The sequence below is a fragment of the Desmodus rotundus genome, chromosome 2, assembly GCF_022682495.2.
Source record: "Desmodus rotundus isolate HL8 chromosome 2, HLdesRot8A.1, whole genome shotgun sequence".
NCBI lineage: Eukaryota > Metazoa > Chordata > Mammalia > Chiroptera > Phyllostomidae > Desmodus > Desmodus rotundus.
The window spans coordinates 59,823,012-59,838,021 of NC_071388.1; the positions used below are offsets into that span (position 1 = coordinate 59,823,012).

A 15,010-nucleotide genomic window follows, 5' to 3' on the forward strand; every position below is an offset into this window, starting at 1 on the left:
AGTGCCTTACTAGAACATGTTGATTAGAGCCATAAATTCTATGATTACAATACTCGGTGTACACGGTGCCTATAAGACTTTTGTTAAATCTTAATTTTTACCTTTTCCACGCCAGGGATGGTTGGCAAAGCAGGATTGTGAAAGACTGTTATTTAGTTCTTGCTTGAATCAGATCCCTTAGACATGGTGTATAATTTCATTGTACCTTATAGTAGCCATCAGCCACATGTAGCGATTTCAATTTAGACAAACTCGAGTTAAATTAAAAACTGTGGTCCTCAGTTACCTAGTCACATTCGAAGCGGTCAGGAGCCACAAGTAGAGCCGGCAGGGCCAGCCTCGGAGATGTGGGGCCAGTGTCGTCACACAGGTCGCCAGGCGTAGAAGGACCCACGCTTGATTTAATACTCTTTTGTCACCCTCTTGAAATTCTAATTTTCTATCTGGAAGCCTTGCAGTTTTATTTTACACTGAGACCCAAAATTATGTAGCTAGTCCTGGTGGCCAGTGGCTGGTGGGCAGCACAGCTGCAGAACATGTCAGTCATCATAGAAAGTTACATGGGACGGCATTGATCTAGAAGAGACAAGTTGCATGCAGATTTTGTGCAGTAGTGGGTATCAGCTTAGCTCCGTGGGTCATCAATGGCTGCACGTCAGTTCCAAGTAATCACTGTTTGGGAAGTTGGCAATGTTGATGGTAGCACAATTGGGAAAATAAATAAAATTGGAAAATACACATTACACTTACTATTTTTCTCATAAATGGCAGCATTGCATATTGCCTAAGAATTTAAACTTTAAAGCCCTAAAGTTCTGGATTTAAATTCCGCCTGTGCCATTTGCTCGTGAGTTATTCTCCAGCTCTCTGTTTTCTCAGTTTTAAAGTGGTGTTAACAAAACTACTGACCTCAAAAGGCTGCTGTGGGGAGTCAGTGAAATAACACCTTTCACATTTTGACCACAATGCCTACTCCAGAATAAATGCTCAATTAATGTTACTTGTTATTGAAAGCTATTAATTTTTTTTAAAGTAACTTATACGTGATTGCATTTCTCCCTTAAGTAGTAAGCATGCTTTTTGTTTTTCAAGTGATCCTGTCTATCCCTGGGGATCTAGATTATCTTAACCACTGGCCTTCATGGCGTTTGAATTGTACAAGTAATTATTGAACCAGTTCTTTCTCTGTGAACATGTGTGATGTGCTTGCTGGTGGCACTGATTAAAATGTGACAGTATGCTTGGCCTGAAACAAGCTGCGTTATTCTTGCCAGACTGAATCATCAGTCCCTTCAGCAGAGCCCTCTGATGGGCGGAGGAATCGATGCGGTGCTGACTTCCGCGCATCCAAACCTTCCGTCGGTGCCGCTGCCTCAGGACCCCATGAGGCCCAGACAGCCGCAGGTGCGACAACAGCAGAGGCTTCTCCAGGTATGGGGCTGGTAGGTGAGGTCAACACATGCTGGGTCATGAGAAGGAACAGGCACTTCAGACTTTAATTGCCAAGTTCCAAGGAACCCTGTGTGTGTGTCAGTGGGACCTAAATTGGTGTAATTTAGTTTCAACTTGGCCAGGGTCTTCCTTACTCTGTGCTCCTACCTGGTCACGGGCAGGGGGGTACATTTTACAGAGCATCCTTCCCCTTTCACCAAGGTTCGAGGTAGCTGGATGCCTTTCTTTTGGTAATATAAGCCACACTTAATCAGTCATTATTTAATGAGAGGCCAGGCAATTTGAATGCAAAATTTCTTATATTGTTTAAAGAAATTTTTTAAAAAAGCTTTCCAGAGCTTTTATCAGGCTTCTAGAGGGGTCTTTAATCCAAAAAATTTCTGTAGTACCTCTGGTCTGATTAGGCTGTGAAGTTGGTGTTATATAAGTAGAATTTTCACAGGGATGTTCCATCTTGACTGTTAGAATTCAGAAAGCTATTCTTTCATTATTTGAAATAAATGTTGAGTCTCCTAGATAAAGGGTTCCTCCCCTTGACACATTCTTGCTTCTAACTTCCTCATTTAAGAAATAAAGGCTATTATGTTTACTACCCAGTGTCCACTTGTCTTCATTATGTATAAGTTTGTCCTATGTTCTTGCATTAAATACTGCCCGACGAGTCTCTACAGCACGGGTGGCAAACACAAGGCCCGCGGGCCGAATCCAGCCCTCCACCTTGTTTTACCCGGCCAGCACCTTGTTTCCACCCAGCGGCAGCGCCGAACTCTCACTTAACTGTTAAGGAGTAGTTACATTTATACAGTCCTGAAATTACATTCGGCCCTTTGAAGGCAACCGCGAGGTTGACGTGGCCCCCGGTGGAAGTGACTTTGACACCCCTAGTCTACAGTGTACTCTAATTGTACCAGCAATCCAACTGAGATGCGCTGTCATTTTATGTGTTACTAAGAAAGGGGAAAAAGGAGGATCTGCCAAGGGCTGTTCCCTCGGTGTGAGGTCAGTGAGGAGTAACCCGCATGGGAAGGGAGGAACTTGCACGGCTTCACCCAGAACTAATACTTACATTTTCCTCTACTTTGAAATTTTGCAGTTTCAAATCACTGAGGAAAATTATTACATTATTTATTTATGGCTTTCTATCTTACATTGGTGTTTTTTAAGGCTGCAAACTTAAAATCTTCCATATTGATTAATATGCACTTTTTTACCCCAATAAGCATCATATGTCTTTCTAGTAATTTTTTTCATTAACAATGCATTCCTGGCCCTGGTCGGGTTGTTTAGTTGGTTAAAGCATCACCCCAATGTGCCAAAGTTCAGGTATGATCCCCAGTCAGGACACATAACAAGAAGCAACCAATGAATGCATAAATAAGTAGAACAACAAATCATTGTCTCTCTCTCCCTGTCTCTCTCTCCCCTTCCTCTCTCTCCCCTTCCTCTCTCAATCTCTAAAATCAATAAATATATATATTTAAAAAAAAACACATTCCCTAGAAGTAAAAGAAGTGATTTGCTTTTGAATCAGAATCACACTTACTCCTTTTCTGGTGATTTGTAATCAATTAATAATTATGAAGTTGGGTTGATTTTTCCTGGAAGAAGTTACAGAGAGCGAAATGGAAAATTGGCTCCATATTGGAATCCCTGTGTTTCTAGCCCAGGCAGCAGTGTTCACACTGGGAGAGACCCGTCCAGACCTCTGCTGGGTTCCACGTCCGTGAGCACTATGGCTTAGTGAGCAATGCCATCTGGCAATAGTCCCTAATTACCTTGCCCTAAAGAAGACAAATAAATTGAAAGATGGTACACAAACCAAGTTGGAAAATGCAAAAGAGGAAAAGAGGTCTGGTTCTGTCATCATCAAGACGAAGTGTTTTTCGTGGAGGGAACTTGAAAGGTCTTTGAGACAAACCACCTATTCATATTTTCCTGGGCATTTTCCGTGTGTCTTCTCTGGCTTGGAAGTGTTTTCCAAGAGTTAGTGTATTTGAGCCAACTTTGTCACAGACACAAGTTATGATTTTATTCTCATAATTTATGCCAGAACTTCCCACATCTTTGACTTCCTTTTTTAAAAAAATATAATCTTCAAGAACAACACCTTCTGTTTCCTCATTCTCCTTCTCTGTCTTCATTTTCATCTTCATCTTCCTTAAAAAAACAAACTAATCTTCAAAAGTCCATCCAGATACCATAGAGAAAGAAAGGACACCTACTGAGCCGTCCTTGTCTGACCTGGTGGTACAAGACAGGATGAAATAGGGGTGAGGCAGATGACATGGAAGGGGCCCTGGGTAAGTGCAGGGGCTGTCCTGGAACGGCGCAGGGTGGGCAGACAGTGCTGTGGCTACCAAAGGAAGAGGGCCTGGGGCTTGGAGTGATCCCAGAGGCTCCATCGATGAGCAGATTTAGGTCTTCCCTTGAAAGAGGAACAATGTTTGGCCAGGCAGCAAGGGAGGAGGCCGGTGTATGTTATATTTGTTGCAGCAACATAATTAAATAAAAAGCAGGTGGGAAGAGGAGATTGGAATATTAACCCCCTCTGATTAAGTATGTAATCCTTTTTCTTTCTTCCTAGATGCAGCAGCCCCCACCGTCCTCGCAGCCCCAGAGCCAGTCCCTCGGTCTGCAAGCAATGCAGCCCCAGCAGCCTTTGGTAAGGCCTGGTGCTTCGGAGTCATGCGTGTGGGCGTTTTCTTTAAAGTCTCTTTGCTTTTTCATGTCCCGTAATATCGTTAAAAGTTAAAATAGCCTAAATCTACCCTAGCAGTTTTCCCAGATTTTTACTAGAGAGGGATTGTACTGGTGGCGTAGTCGGCATATTGGTTTTCATACAAAGCTCTGCACAACACTATTTGGGTGTCAATACGTTGTATCATTTTTCCTCTTCAAGCCTTTCCAGACTTCTCAGTGGATTGAAATATGTGTATTCAGACACAACTATGTTTTTTCTAAACAATGTTGAAATGATAAGTTACTACACATATGTTTAGAAGATTATCTTACTTTGAATTTTTACTATAAGCTTAAAGTCTAAAATGCTGTCTTGACTGATGTAAGAGAAATACTGATTTCGGCTAGTTAGCATTCGCTGCGAGAACTGTCGAGTGACTTACCGTTGTGTGGCTGGCTCCCCTGGCTTTGTAAAGCACGGCATCAGCGGCCGACCGCAAGCCTCGGTTTACACAGCCTTCACTTTGGCAGGGGCCACGTCCCTACTTTTTTGTTGACGTACGATTGCCTCTTTTCTTTTTTGCCTCTTTTTCTATTTACTTAAGTATATTCTGAAGAGAACATTTTATCACTACTATCAATGGTCACATCACTTGCTACGTATTAGAAATAAGTAAAAATTGGAAAAAAGTACTCATTGTAAAAGTAAGTACTTACTCTGAAGGTAATTCAGCGGCATGAGCTGTGTGTGAGTTCTGCCTAAGAGGAGCCGGCTACTGCACGTCGGACACTTTGGGAATCTGGGGTCTCTTTTCAAGGCAGGATTTGAATGTGGGTGGTTTCACAACTCGTAATGAAGAAGGAGCAGCATGGCCAGGCTGTAGTGCATCAGGAGGCATCAGAGTAGAGTCAGGTGGTACAGGTCTGACAGTGCCCGGGTAGGACTGCTGAGGGAACATGGCCAGCCGGAACAGGACATTCCGTATGCATTTGACAAGCCTCCGCCTGGTCGGTGTGCTCTCCATTTTTAAAGAAATTCTTCTTTATTATGAATTTGTTGTTGTTGTTGTGTGGGGGTTGTTTGCTCTGCTTTTTTTAAAATGTGTCTATGACATTTACTGCAATCCACCTTCAAAATCCTTTTTGAGTAGAGCGATACATAAACATTCACAGACTGTCTGCTTTCTTTACCATCACAGGTGTATTAGCAGGGATTGGCTGACTGCTCCTTACAAATGTGGAAAGGAGCCCTTTGGATGGGGTACTGCTAGCTGATTCTAACATCTCTCCTAAGAACAAGATTTCACTTTGCATTTTGTAATAATTTCAAACTAACAGAAGAGTTGCAAGGATAATACAAAGTATTGCTGTAAATGATTCAGCCAGGTTCACTAATTGTTAACATTCTGCCACATTTGTTTTATTATTCTCTGTCTCTACACACACACACACACACACACACACACACACACACTTTTTTCCTGTTCTGTACACTTGAGTCGTTGCAGGCTCATGCCCCTTTACTCTAAATACTTGTGTGTTTTCAGCAACAAGGACATCCTCTTACAAAACCTTGATACAATTAAAATCAAGAAATTGGTGACATTAATGGAAAACTACCATCTGTACATTTTTGCAAATTGTGCCAATTGCACCAGTAATACGAACAATGTCCTTTACTGCAGATTTTTTACTGGTCTAGGGCCACACTTCGCATTTAGATTTTATGCGTGTTACCTTTCATCTTGCAGCTTTATTATTATTATTTTTTTTTGTCCTCACAACATTACATTACATTTTTTTTTTGAGGTGCCTAGGACTTTGTAGAATGTTACTCAGTTCGATTTGTCTGTTTTCTCATGATTAGATTCGGATTATACATTTTCGGCAGGAATATCAGAGGTGACATTGTGTGCTTCTCAATGTATCACATTAAGGTAGACGTTGGTGGTACTACTTTAATCCCTTTGTTTAGGTGATCTAGAAGATTTCTTAACTGTAAATTTATTGATTTTACTTTTGTAGTTAACAAATAATTCATGAGGATGTTTCATATAATCAAATTGTTCTTTTAATCATTAGACTTCACCCTCCAGTGTTAGCACAAATTATTCTTGCCTAAATCTGTTTTTAAATGACCGGGGGTCGGGGGGAGGAAGAATGATTTACTAACTTTTTTTCCTGAAACCCAACATTTGACTCTTTGAGTTTAAGATGGGCAACTACTGAGAATATTTTAAATTCTCCCTCTAACTTTACCCAGTATTCTGGGGTCGTATATGGCTTCAATTAGATTAAATTTGGCAATTTAATAATCAACCTTTCACTTGGTGTATGAGTATAGGAGGCGGCACAAAAGCTTAAGTAGCCCTTATCTTTTGTTTCTGCACACACCAAAACGTTCTAGTGGTATTTTGACAAAAGACAAGAAATACAAATTTTGTCAGGCTGACCGTTTGGAATAATTTAATGGTGACCTGACAAATCCTTAGCCTTTTTTTCTTTCTAATTTAAAACAAAGACTTACTTTGCTGTGATGCTCATGTTGGCAGCACAGACTATGTAAAGGGCTGGGGGAGATAGATATAACTGTACCTTTTCAGAGATTTAATGCAAATTCATAAATGAGCACAGAGTAACAACTATAAGGAACCCATTAATTTGAGAATTATAACTGTTTTGGCTAGCCACTACTAATAAGGAAATGGTTACATAATACTTTCTTTAATCAAAAAAACAAACATTAAATGTAGGACTGATATTATTACTGTTGAGTATATAGAGTATATATTGTACATTTTTAGCTGTTTTTTTAAACCTTTGATTTATATATGTAAATAAACATCTCACATACGAAATATGCACATATAGTGGCTCCAAATAAAATTTATATATAAATGTAACCTATATATTTATTTTTTGTATTTAATACATGTATTTTTATGTATTTAAAATCTATTTAGTCGCACAAATACATAACTGCCATCCTAAGAGTTTTACTTTTCAAAAATTTTGACTAATTTATAGGTACATGTTCCTATAAAATAGTTAATAATTTCAACAAAAACCTTGGATTGACATCTGCAATTAGGCAGGCATTAACAGTTTCTTCATTAGTCCTTCTCTTTGGCCTTTTATCCGCTGATTATTAAACATTATTTTACTTTGTTTATAATATAATGTATAGGAAATATATAAAATATTAAGAGTATAAAATCATTTTTATTCTTAGAGAATAATGCTACAAAAACACCATGTGAATATTAAGTACCTACAATATAATAGTTGTTTCGGAAAGGTTAAAAAAAATAAACATTTGATTCTATTGCAAAGTTTTACAGAGCTGGGGAGGATTAGTCTTTAAACATTTAATTAGAATTTGAAGCAGAGAATCAGTTTTTGCAGAATTGAGAGGAGACTCAATCTCCATGTTATACTAGAATTAAAGCCTATTTGATTTAAGGAAGTTTACTCATCTAATAGTTTCATAAATATTTAATAAATTTATTATATGTGAAGAATACATGTCAAACTTACTCGATTTTGACTTCTAAGACAGTGCTGAAGTTTTTTAGTACAGTAAGTTGTTTTTCACTGACTAGCTCAAACTATGTCTACCCCCGGCGTGGAGCGGAGCTGGCAGAACGTAACACATGACTTCTCCCATTGTGTCCAAAAATTCCATTCCAGCCGTCTTACTGGATAGGAAAAGCTACCCTGAAGAGCACAGTGACTTATTCTGAGCACTGTATTGTTCTAGGCAGCAATTACTTTTACAAAGGCAGAAATACTCTACGTTTTGTAAGTCTGAGAATGGGCTAGGAGATTTAAATTATCACTCAGAGTGGTACATTGCAGAGAATTTTAGAATTAGAAGTTACGAGATGTCAATGATCTTGATTTTTCCATTATTATAATTAATTTTTAAAGCACTTAGTTGTTTTTCAACAGGAGAAAATGAAGTTTTTTAATACATGTGCATGAGGAATTCACATAGGCATGATATTCAAAAGACAGCGAGGCAATATTGGGAAATAGGACATTTTGGAAAAGGAGCGAAGGGGAGGTCCAGGGTACTGGACTTCAGAAGTGAGAATGGGGATGATTTACATGTAGTTGAGGAAGAGGGGAGCTTACAGGGCAAGAAAACCCTTGCTAGGCAGCTTAGGAACAGTGGGACACAGCTAACAGGCCCCAGCCCGAAGCCCTCGTATTTGCCATACTTAATCAAATTAGGCTAAGGCAGCAGCCTGAGATGTCCTCCCTGAAGCAGGTTTCTCTATGTAAATCTCTTGGGCAGAAAAGCGAGGAGGGTCAAAGGTCCCATCTGAGTCTTGTTTCTTAATAAATCGGTGAAAATCAATCGGTGAATATCCCCAAAGGGCAACTTCAGGGCAACGAAACTCCAGGTCCCTTCGGTACAGACGGACAGGTGACTGTCCGACAGCCTGGCTCACCATGACTGGGCCAACTCCCACCGAGGGCAGGGTAGTTGCCCTTGGAAATCTCAGTTCAGAGTCATTTGGACAAAGTGGGGAAACTAGATCTTTTTTTTTTAACTTGTCAATTACAGCTGACATTCAATATTAGTTTATATTAGTTTCAGGTGCACAGCATAGCAGTGAGAATTTACATAACTTGCAAAGCGATCCCCCTGATAAGTCTAGCACCCACCTGGCACCATACACGGTTATTACAGTAGCACTGACTGTATTCCCTGTGCTGTGCTTTAGATATCCCGTGACTATTCTGGAACTGCCAATTTGTACTTCTTTCTTTTTAAAGCACACCTTTTTACATATACTTTTAAGTTTATTGATACAGTCCACATGTTTGTGATTCTCAGTAGCTGTGATACTGGGCCATTGTGTCACTCTGCTGTCAAATGCTTAGCCAACCCACCTGCCGTTGAACATTTAGATTGCTTCCAATTTCAAAAATAGTACTTCTAGGGATATTTTGGTATGTGTTCTACTCCTCTTTTTGTGTTTGTGTGTTCTTACAATGAAAGAAAATAGAAGTATGAGAAAAAAGTTATTTCTAATAGTATATCTTTAGAACAGCAATAGCACAAAGACTCAACAATATTAAGAAAAATTTTATATTTCTTTTATCTTTTGGTGGTGTTCCTTTTCAGTTCCACTAAGATTTGTTATATGCCTTATAAATATGTTTAGTGATTTTTAGTATAAGCAGCAAATCCAATTCTCATTATGGGCCAATCAGCACTCTTTGTTTTCTGTCTCTTCTGCTAGAGACAGAGCGGTAAGCTCGCTGTCGAAGAGAAGCCAGCTCTCATTCATTGGGGGTTCTGAGTCACACCGTCTCTGGGGAGAAGTGGTAGTGGTACCACAGCCGCCGCCTCCCCATGACTTCCCCTACCTCTGTCTGGTGCCATTCACAGTCTAATTCAGCCAGTGCTTGTTCAGTGTGTACATAACCCCTGGCCAGAGGTTATGGAGCACACTGATGAAGTGCCAAGCATGCCTTCTGCAACCAGAGGGCTTGGAACAGCTCGGAAAATGGAAAATAATGGAGGAGCTAGAGAGGTTGGATTAGTTTGCTAAGGTTGCGTAACAAAGTACCAAACACCCGGCGGCTTAAGCAGTAGAAATGTGTTACCTCACGGTTCTGGAAGTCTAAGATCAGGGCATCAGCAGAGTTGGCTCCTTTTGAGGGCTGTGAGAGAGAAATCTGTTCTGTGCCACGCCCCTGGCATCTGGTGATGTTTACTGACGATCTTCGGCGTTACAGAAACATCACCTTGATCTCTGCCTTCATCTTCCCATGCTGTGCTCACCATACATGTGTTTGTGCTGAAATTTCCCCTTTTTATAAGGACACCGATTGCATTGGATCAGGTCCTACCCTGATGACCTCATTTTACTTGATTACCTTTGTAAAGATCCTATCTCCAAATAAGGTCACATTCTGAAGTACTAAGGATTAGGATGCTGTCCTGTCTTTTGTGAGGAATGTAATTCAACTCATAACAGGTCAAGAAGAATGTGAGAGTCTGGGACGCCTTGATGGGGAGGTTGAATGTGATGAGCCTTGAAAGGCAGTAGGGTTTGTTCACTGCTTGTTGACTACTCCCTTGTCAGTCTGCTCCCTTGTTGACAAGCTGGGACATGTGGGACAATGACTGTCAGCACCCACATGGGCAGGTTGGTCACTGATATAAAAAGTGTACCTAGGAGCCCTGGCCAGGTAGCTCAGTTGGTTGGTTGGAGAGCTGTCTTATACACCGGAAGGTTGAGGTTCCGACCCCCAGCTGCGGCACATGCCTAGGTTGCAGGTTTGATACCTGGTCAGGGTATGAATGGGAGGCAACCTATCAATGTTTCTGTCTCATATCAATATTTCTCTCTCTCCTCTCTCTCTCCCTCCCTCCCTCCCTCCTTTCCTCTTTCTCTAAAATCAATAAATGCATCTTTGGGCAAGGGCTTAAAAAAATTTTAAAGGGTACCTAGAAGTCAAAACTAACAGTACAGAAATGGGCACTTTTTCAAGAGATCTCATCATAAAATAGAGCTTTTCTGTAAAGAGTAAGGAAGTGTAAGAAAAGCTCGTGCTTACAAATTAAATCTGATGTTGGCTTAATATCAGTGCCTGTGCGGTCATTTGCTTATTTTTGTACTCTTCTGTGAAAGAAGAGCATCTGGAAAGAAACAGAGGTGCCTTTGCTGGAAAATTATATTTGGCCTCTCTAGTCAGGGCCTAAATTATAGTTCTTGACTTGAAAGATACTTTAACACTTGTGAGTTAATATGATTAAATTAACTCAACTAAATATGTTAACAGGCCATGATTTTCTTTAAAGCTGCTTCTAGCTTTTCAGAAAGCAATGTTTACCCTATCCTGATGTGTCATTTTTTTAATCTTAAACTCTGGTGTCCCAGGTGTGTGACCTGGAAGCCATGCTAACAGAAAGCTTTAAAACATTGGCTTCCCCCCACCCTCCGAGTTATAAAGCAGTCACTGTTTATTAAATGACCGGATTACAGAAATAACCGTGGTAGATACCTTAGTTCATCCTCCTAATAAGCCTGTTGATCTGGTCGTCCCTGACCCCAAGGAAGTCAGCTTTTCCGAGACGAAGAAGATTCAGTGGCACTTATTAAATAGAAAGTACTACTGTAATCAGTGATGCATTTCCCTTAGTAATGATTGAGTGAAAATGTCATGTTCTTAGCAAATGTGTTTTGTCAAAGTAGACATTTAGGGATCAGTCAGAATACATCAAAAATACATTTTAATGAATTTTTTTTAATTCAATGGAGAACGTGTTTACTGGGGAGTGGCTGTGCCTTGTTGGCCCATTCCACCTGACTGAGATCATGGAGCCCTGTGCTTTGCCCTGTGGTTGCAGCAGGAGCACAGCCCAGCTCCTACCCTGAGGAGCTCAAAACCCCAAATGCTGGGAGAGGCAGCTGTCCTGTTGCACTGTGGCTGATTATGGAGGCATCTTTGTAGCACCCAGGGTGCAAGAGTGGTGATTCACTCTTCAAATGCCTGAGGGAGTAGCTGACAACTTAAGCTGACTGTTGAAGGCTGGGTCTTTTTTTTTTTTCTTTTTTAGGAGTGTGCAGGGCAGATGAAAGGGGAGGAAGGCTATTCTGAAAAGCTTAACATCTGCAAAGGCACAGAGGTGAGAGAAACCATGAAGTTCTCTCACTACTGTGAGAGAGGGGTGATTCCAAAATCTAACCAAGCATCAGATCATATGGGAGGACCACTTTAAAAATACAGATTTTCAGCACATTCGCCCCAGAAATTCTAATTCAGGAAGTCTGGGGAGGAGCCTAGGAGGGTGATTCTTTAAAGTTCCCCAGTGGTTTGTGTTCTGCAGCCACAGCCAGGGTCCAGTTTCTTCCAGATATTCGGTGACTTGCTGTGAAATGCTCAGCAGTGAGGTTTCTGTGGGAAGTTTGTGGCACCCTCTCTTTCTCTGGGAGGATGTGTTCTAGGACCCACAAAAATTGCACGTGCAGTATCTTGCCTGCTCACATACATGTACAAATTAAAGCCAGTTAAAATCAGTTGCTGGGTGGTGTTGAGAGAAACACTGTGACTGAACATACAGTATAGACCCAGCCCACAGACTCCTGCTGGCGCTCTCCAAGTTCTTGGCCTCAGGACCCCTTCACACTCAAAAGTTGTGGACCCCAAGAGCTTTTGTGTGATATTAGAAATTAAAACATATTAAAAACATTTGGGCCCTGGCTGGTGTAGCTCAGTGAATTGAGCACGGGCTGAGAACCAAAGGGTCGCCTGTTCGATTCCCAGTCAGGGCACATGCCTGGGTTGCAGGCCATTCCCTAGTGGGGGTCACATGAGAGGCAACCACACACTGATGTTTCTCTCCCTCTCTTTCTCCTTTTCTTCCCCTCTCTCTCCAAATAAATATATAAAATGTTTTTAAAAATTTTTTAAAGTAATAAAAATATTTGACAATTTCAAAAATACTCCATATGAACACAAATAACATTTTAATGAAAACTACTTGCATTAAAATACATTTCAAAATAAAAAATTAGAAGAATGACATCGTTTTACTTTTTTGAAAATTTCTTTAATGTCTGACTTAAAAAGGCATTCAGTTTGTTACAGTATCACATTATGTTTCCTCTGGGAGACTGCACTGTGCACCCTGAGAGAATGAGTGGAAAAAGCAAATAATTTCTTAGTATTATGAAAATGGTTTTGACTTTGTAGATACCCCAACAGAGTCTTGGGGTCTTCCCAGGAATTTCATCTCTTAAGGCCACCTAGCAGACCACCCACCACTCCCCCACATACACTTACACCCACATGGGGGCCTGCGCTCCTGTGCCCCACACACCGCCTTCCCAGGCGCCTTGGCCCCTCAGAACAAAGAATCTGAGGCGATCACTATAGAGTTTCATTCTAAGAATTAATCTATTTGAAGCAGACTTTAAATAAACACAGAGAAGGCACCTGTTTGTTGAAGGAACAAATGTGAAACATTTATGCATTGTGTACCTTAATCAGCTGATAAGATTAGACATTTTTGCAGTCGACCATTTAGAATCTGTGATTATTTCCAGAAAAATTAATATTTGGAAGCTCATATTCCAGTTAAGGATAGCACTAGATTGTGGTTAAGATGGTGAGCTCTGGACTCAAGAAGCATAGTCTGAATTCCAGCTCCAAAACTTAGAAGGATCATGGACAAGTGACTGAACCCCCAGAGCCTCAGTTTCCTCAGTCCATGAAGTGAGGAGGATAGAATTAATGGTTCCAAGTTCCTTAGATCTGATTCCAAAATTCAGAAACATGTGAAAAGGGAAACTTTATGTATAACTCATTGAATAACTAAACTGGACCTGATTAATTTGGGAGCAAAAGCTACCTTGAACAGACATGAAGCTCTTTTTATTTATTTTACCTGCTACGACTATTGGTGTCTTTTGCTACAGAATTTCAAACATTTGATCATGGAGTACTGTCCTGGACCTTGCTTGGTTTGCATATTGGGAATGTTTCATAGTAAATCATTGTGCACTGACCCCGAAACACATCTGCCCCAGGGTCTCATGTAAGAGACTGAGGATGGGGATTATCTTATCAGGGTTGGATGGGGGGCTGTACACATGTCATGTCTAGAACACTGCGTGGCACTTGAAACCGTATTAGTTTTTGTCACATGAACAGGTTTTGTTTCCAAATAAGCGTAGAAACCACTGGATAGAAAAGAAATTACTTCATATTTCATGAACATTTTCACGTCAGTGAAAGGAGGATTTTTGTTTTCTTTTTCCCCTCTTAGGACAATGGGAAAAAATGGTGAGCTGCTATTTTTCCTTCCATGCGTCAAGGAAAATAGTAACTTTGGTGCAGGTGTGCCTTTCTTGTTATTAAGAAGGTTTGGAAATTGAAGGCACTTCAGAGTTAGTCATTCTGTTCATTTTTGCTGAGCATCTACCCACTGGGTGCCTGGCACTAGGGATACCTCAGTAGACAACCCAGGGCTTTATCCTTAAGCCACTCATGACCCAGTGGGAGAGAATCAGTTGAAACCAGGTGTTGTGCCAAATATTCAGTTTTAACAAAATCAACCCGGGAATGCCTGTAATTAGGGTTGCCAGATAAATTAATTTGAAGTTTTGGTAAACAATGAATAACCCTAGAATTATGTTCCAAATATTGCATGGGATGTACTTATGCTAAATGTGATATTTGTCCCATGCAATATTTGGGATGTACTTAGAACTAAAAAAAAAATTGTTTATTTGAAATTGACATTTAACTGAGTATTCTATATTTCATTGGCTAAATTGGGCAACCCTAACCTATAATCCTGGGCTATTTTCTGCCATATTGGCAATCTCTATGGAAGAAATACATGTTTCCGTCATTTTGGGTAATTGAGGTTTTTAAAGAAACTATTTACAGAGGTAGAGGCAGGGCTGGGGAAACTAGGGATGATGAAGCGCCTAGGGCTGGACACAGTTACTTCCCTGGGCTCTGTGGGGCAAGCAGAGGGAGGGAAATGGAGAGGGCTGCTGACAGGGGGTGTCACTGTCCCAGAGAGATGTGTTCCACCAGCAGGGACCCATTGTGACTGAAATTGGCAAGAAACAAAACTTTGCTCTGCTCCCTCCCCACTTCACTCTGCTCCTGCCCTGCAATCTCCAAGGCGTGCCCCTCCCCATCTGGAAGTCAGAGGCCAGGGGCAAGCCTGGCGACCTCCATCCAGGAAGCCTGGTGGGCAGCACACCGAGGGGCGGGGAGTGGTCTGTGGAGAGAGAGCCAGCGCAGTGCTGCTGTGCATGGGATCGGAATAGCCTTGGATAAGAACACTTCTCTGTTACATCCGCAATAAGCCAGGTAGAAAGTGGGGGGACAGGGGGAG

At 41.0% G+C, this 15,010-nt stretch overlaps 1 protein-coding gene across 9 annotated transcripts in view; it reads left to right on the forward strand.

The window, feature by feature from the left end:
• MED12L (mediator complex subunit 12L) overlaps positions 1–15,010 on the forward strand; it is a 313,958-nt gene that overhangs the window by 293,733 nt on the left and 5,215 nt on the right. For 8 of the 9 annotated variants that reach the window (XR_011650864.1, XM_045199938.3, XM_071220601.1 and 5 more), the window contains 2 exons: positions 1,275–1,431; positions 4,037–4,114. Coding sequence is in view for 8 of the 9 variants with exons in the window: in XM_045199938.3 (XP_045055873.2) it covers positions 1,275–1,431; positions 4,037–4,114 (235 nt within the window). In the remaining variant the exon portion in view is untranslated. The remainder of the gene's footprint in view (positions 1–1,274; positions 1,432–4,036; positions 4,115–15,010) is intronic. The other variant, XM_071220599.1, reaches the window with a different exon arrangement.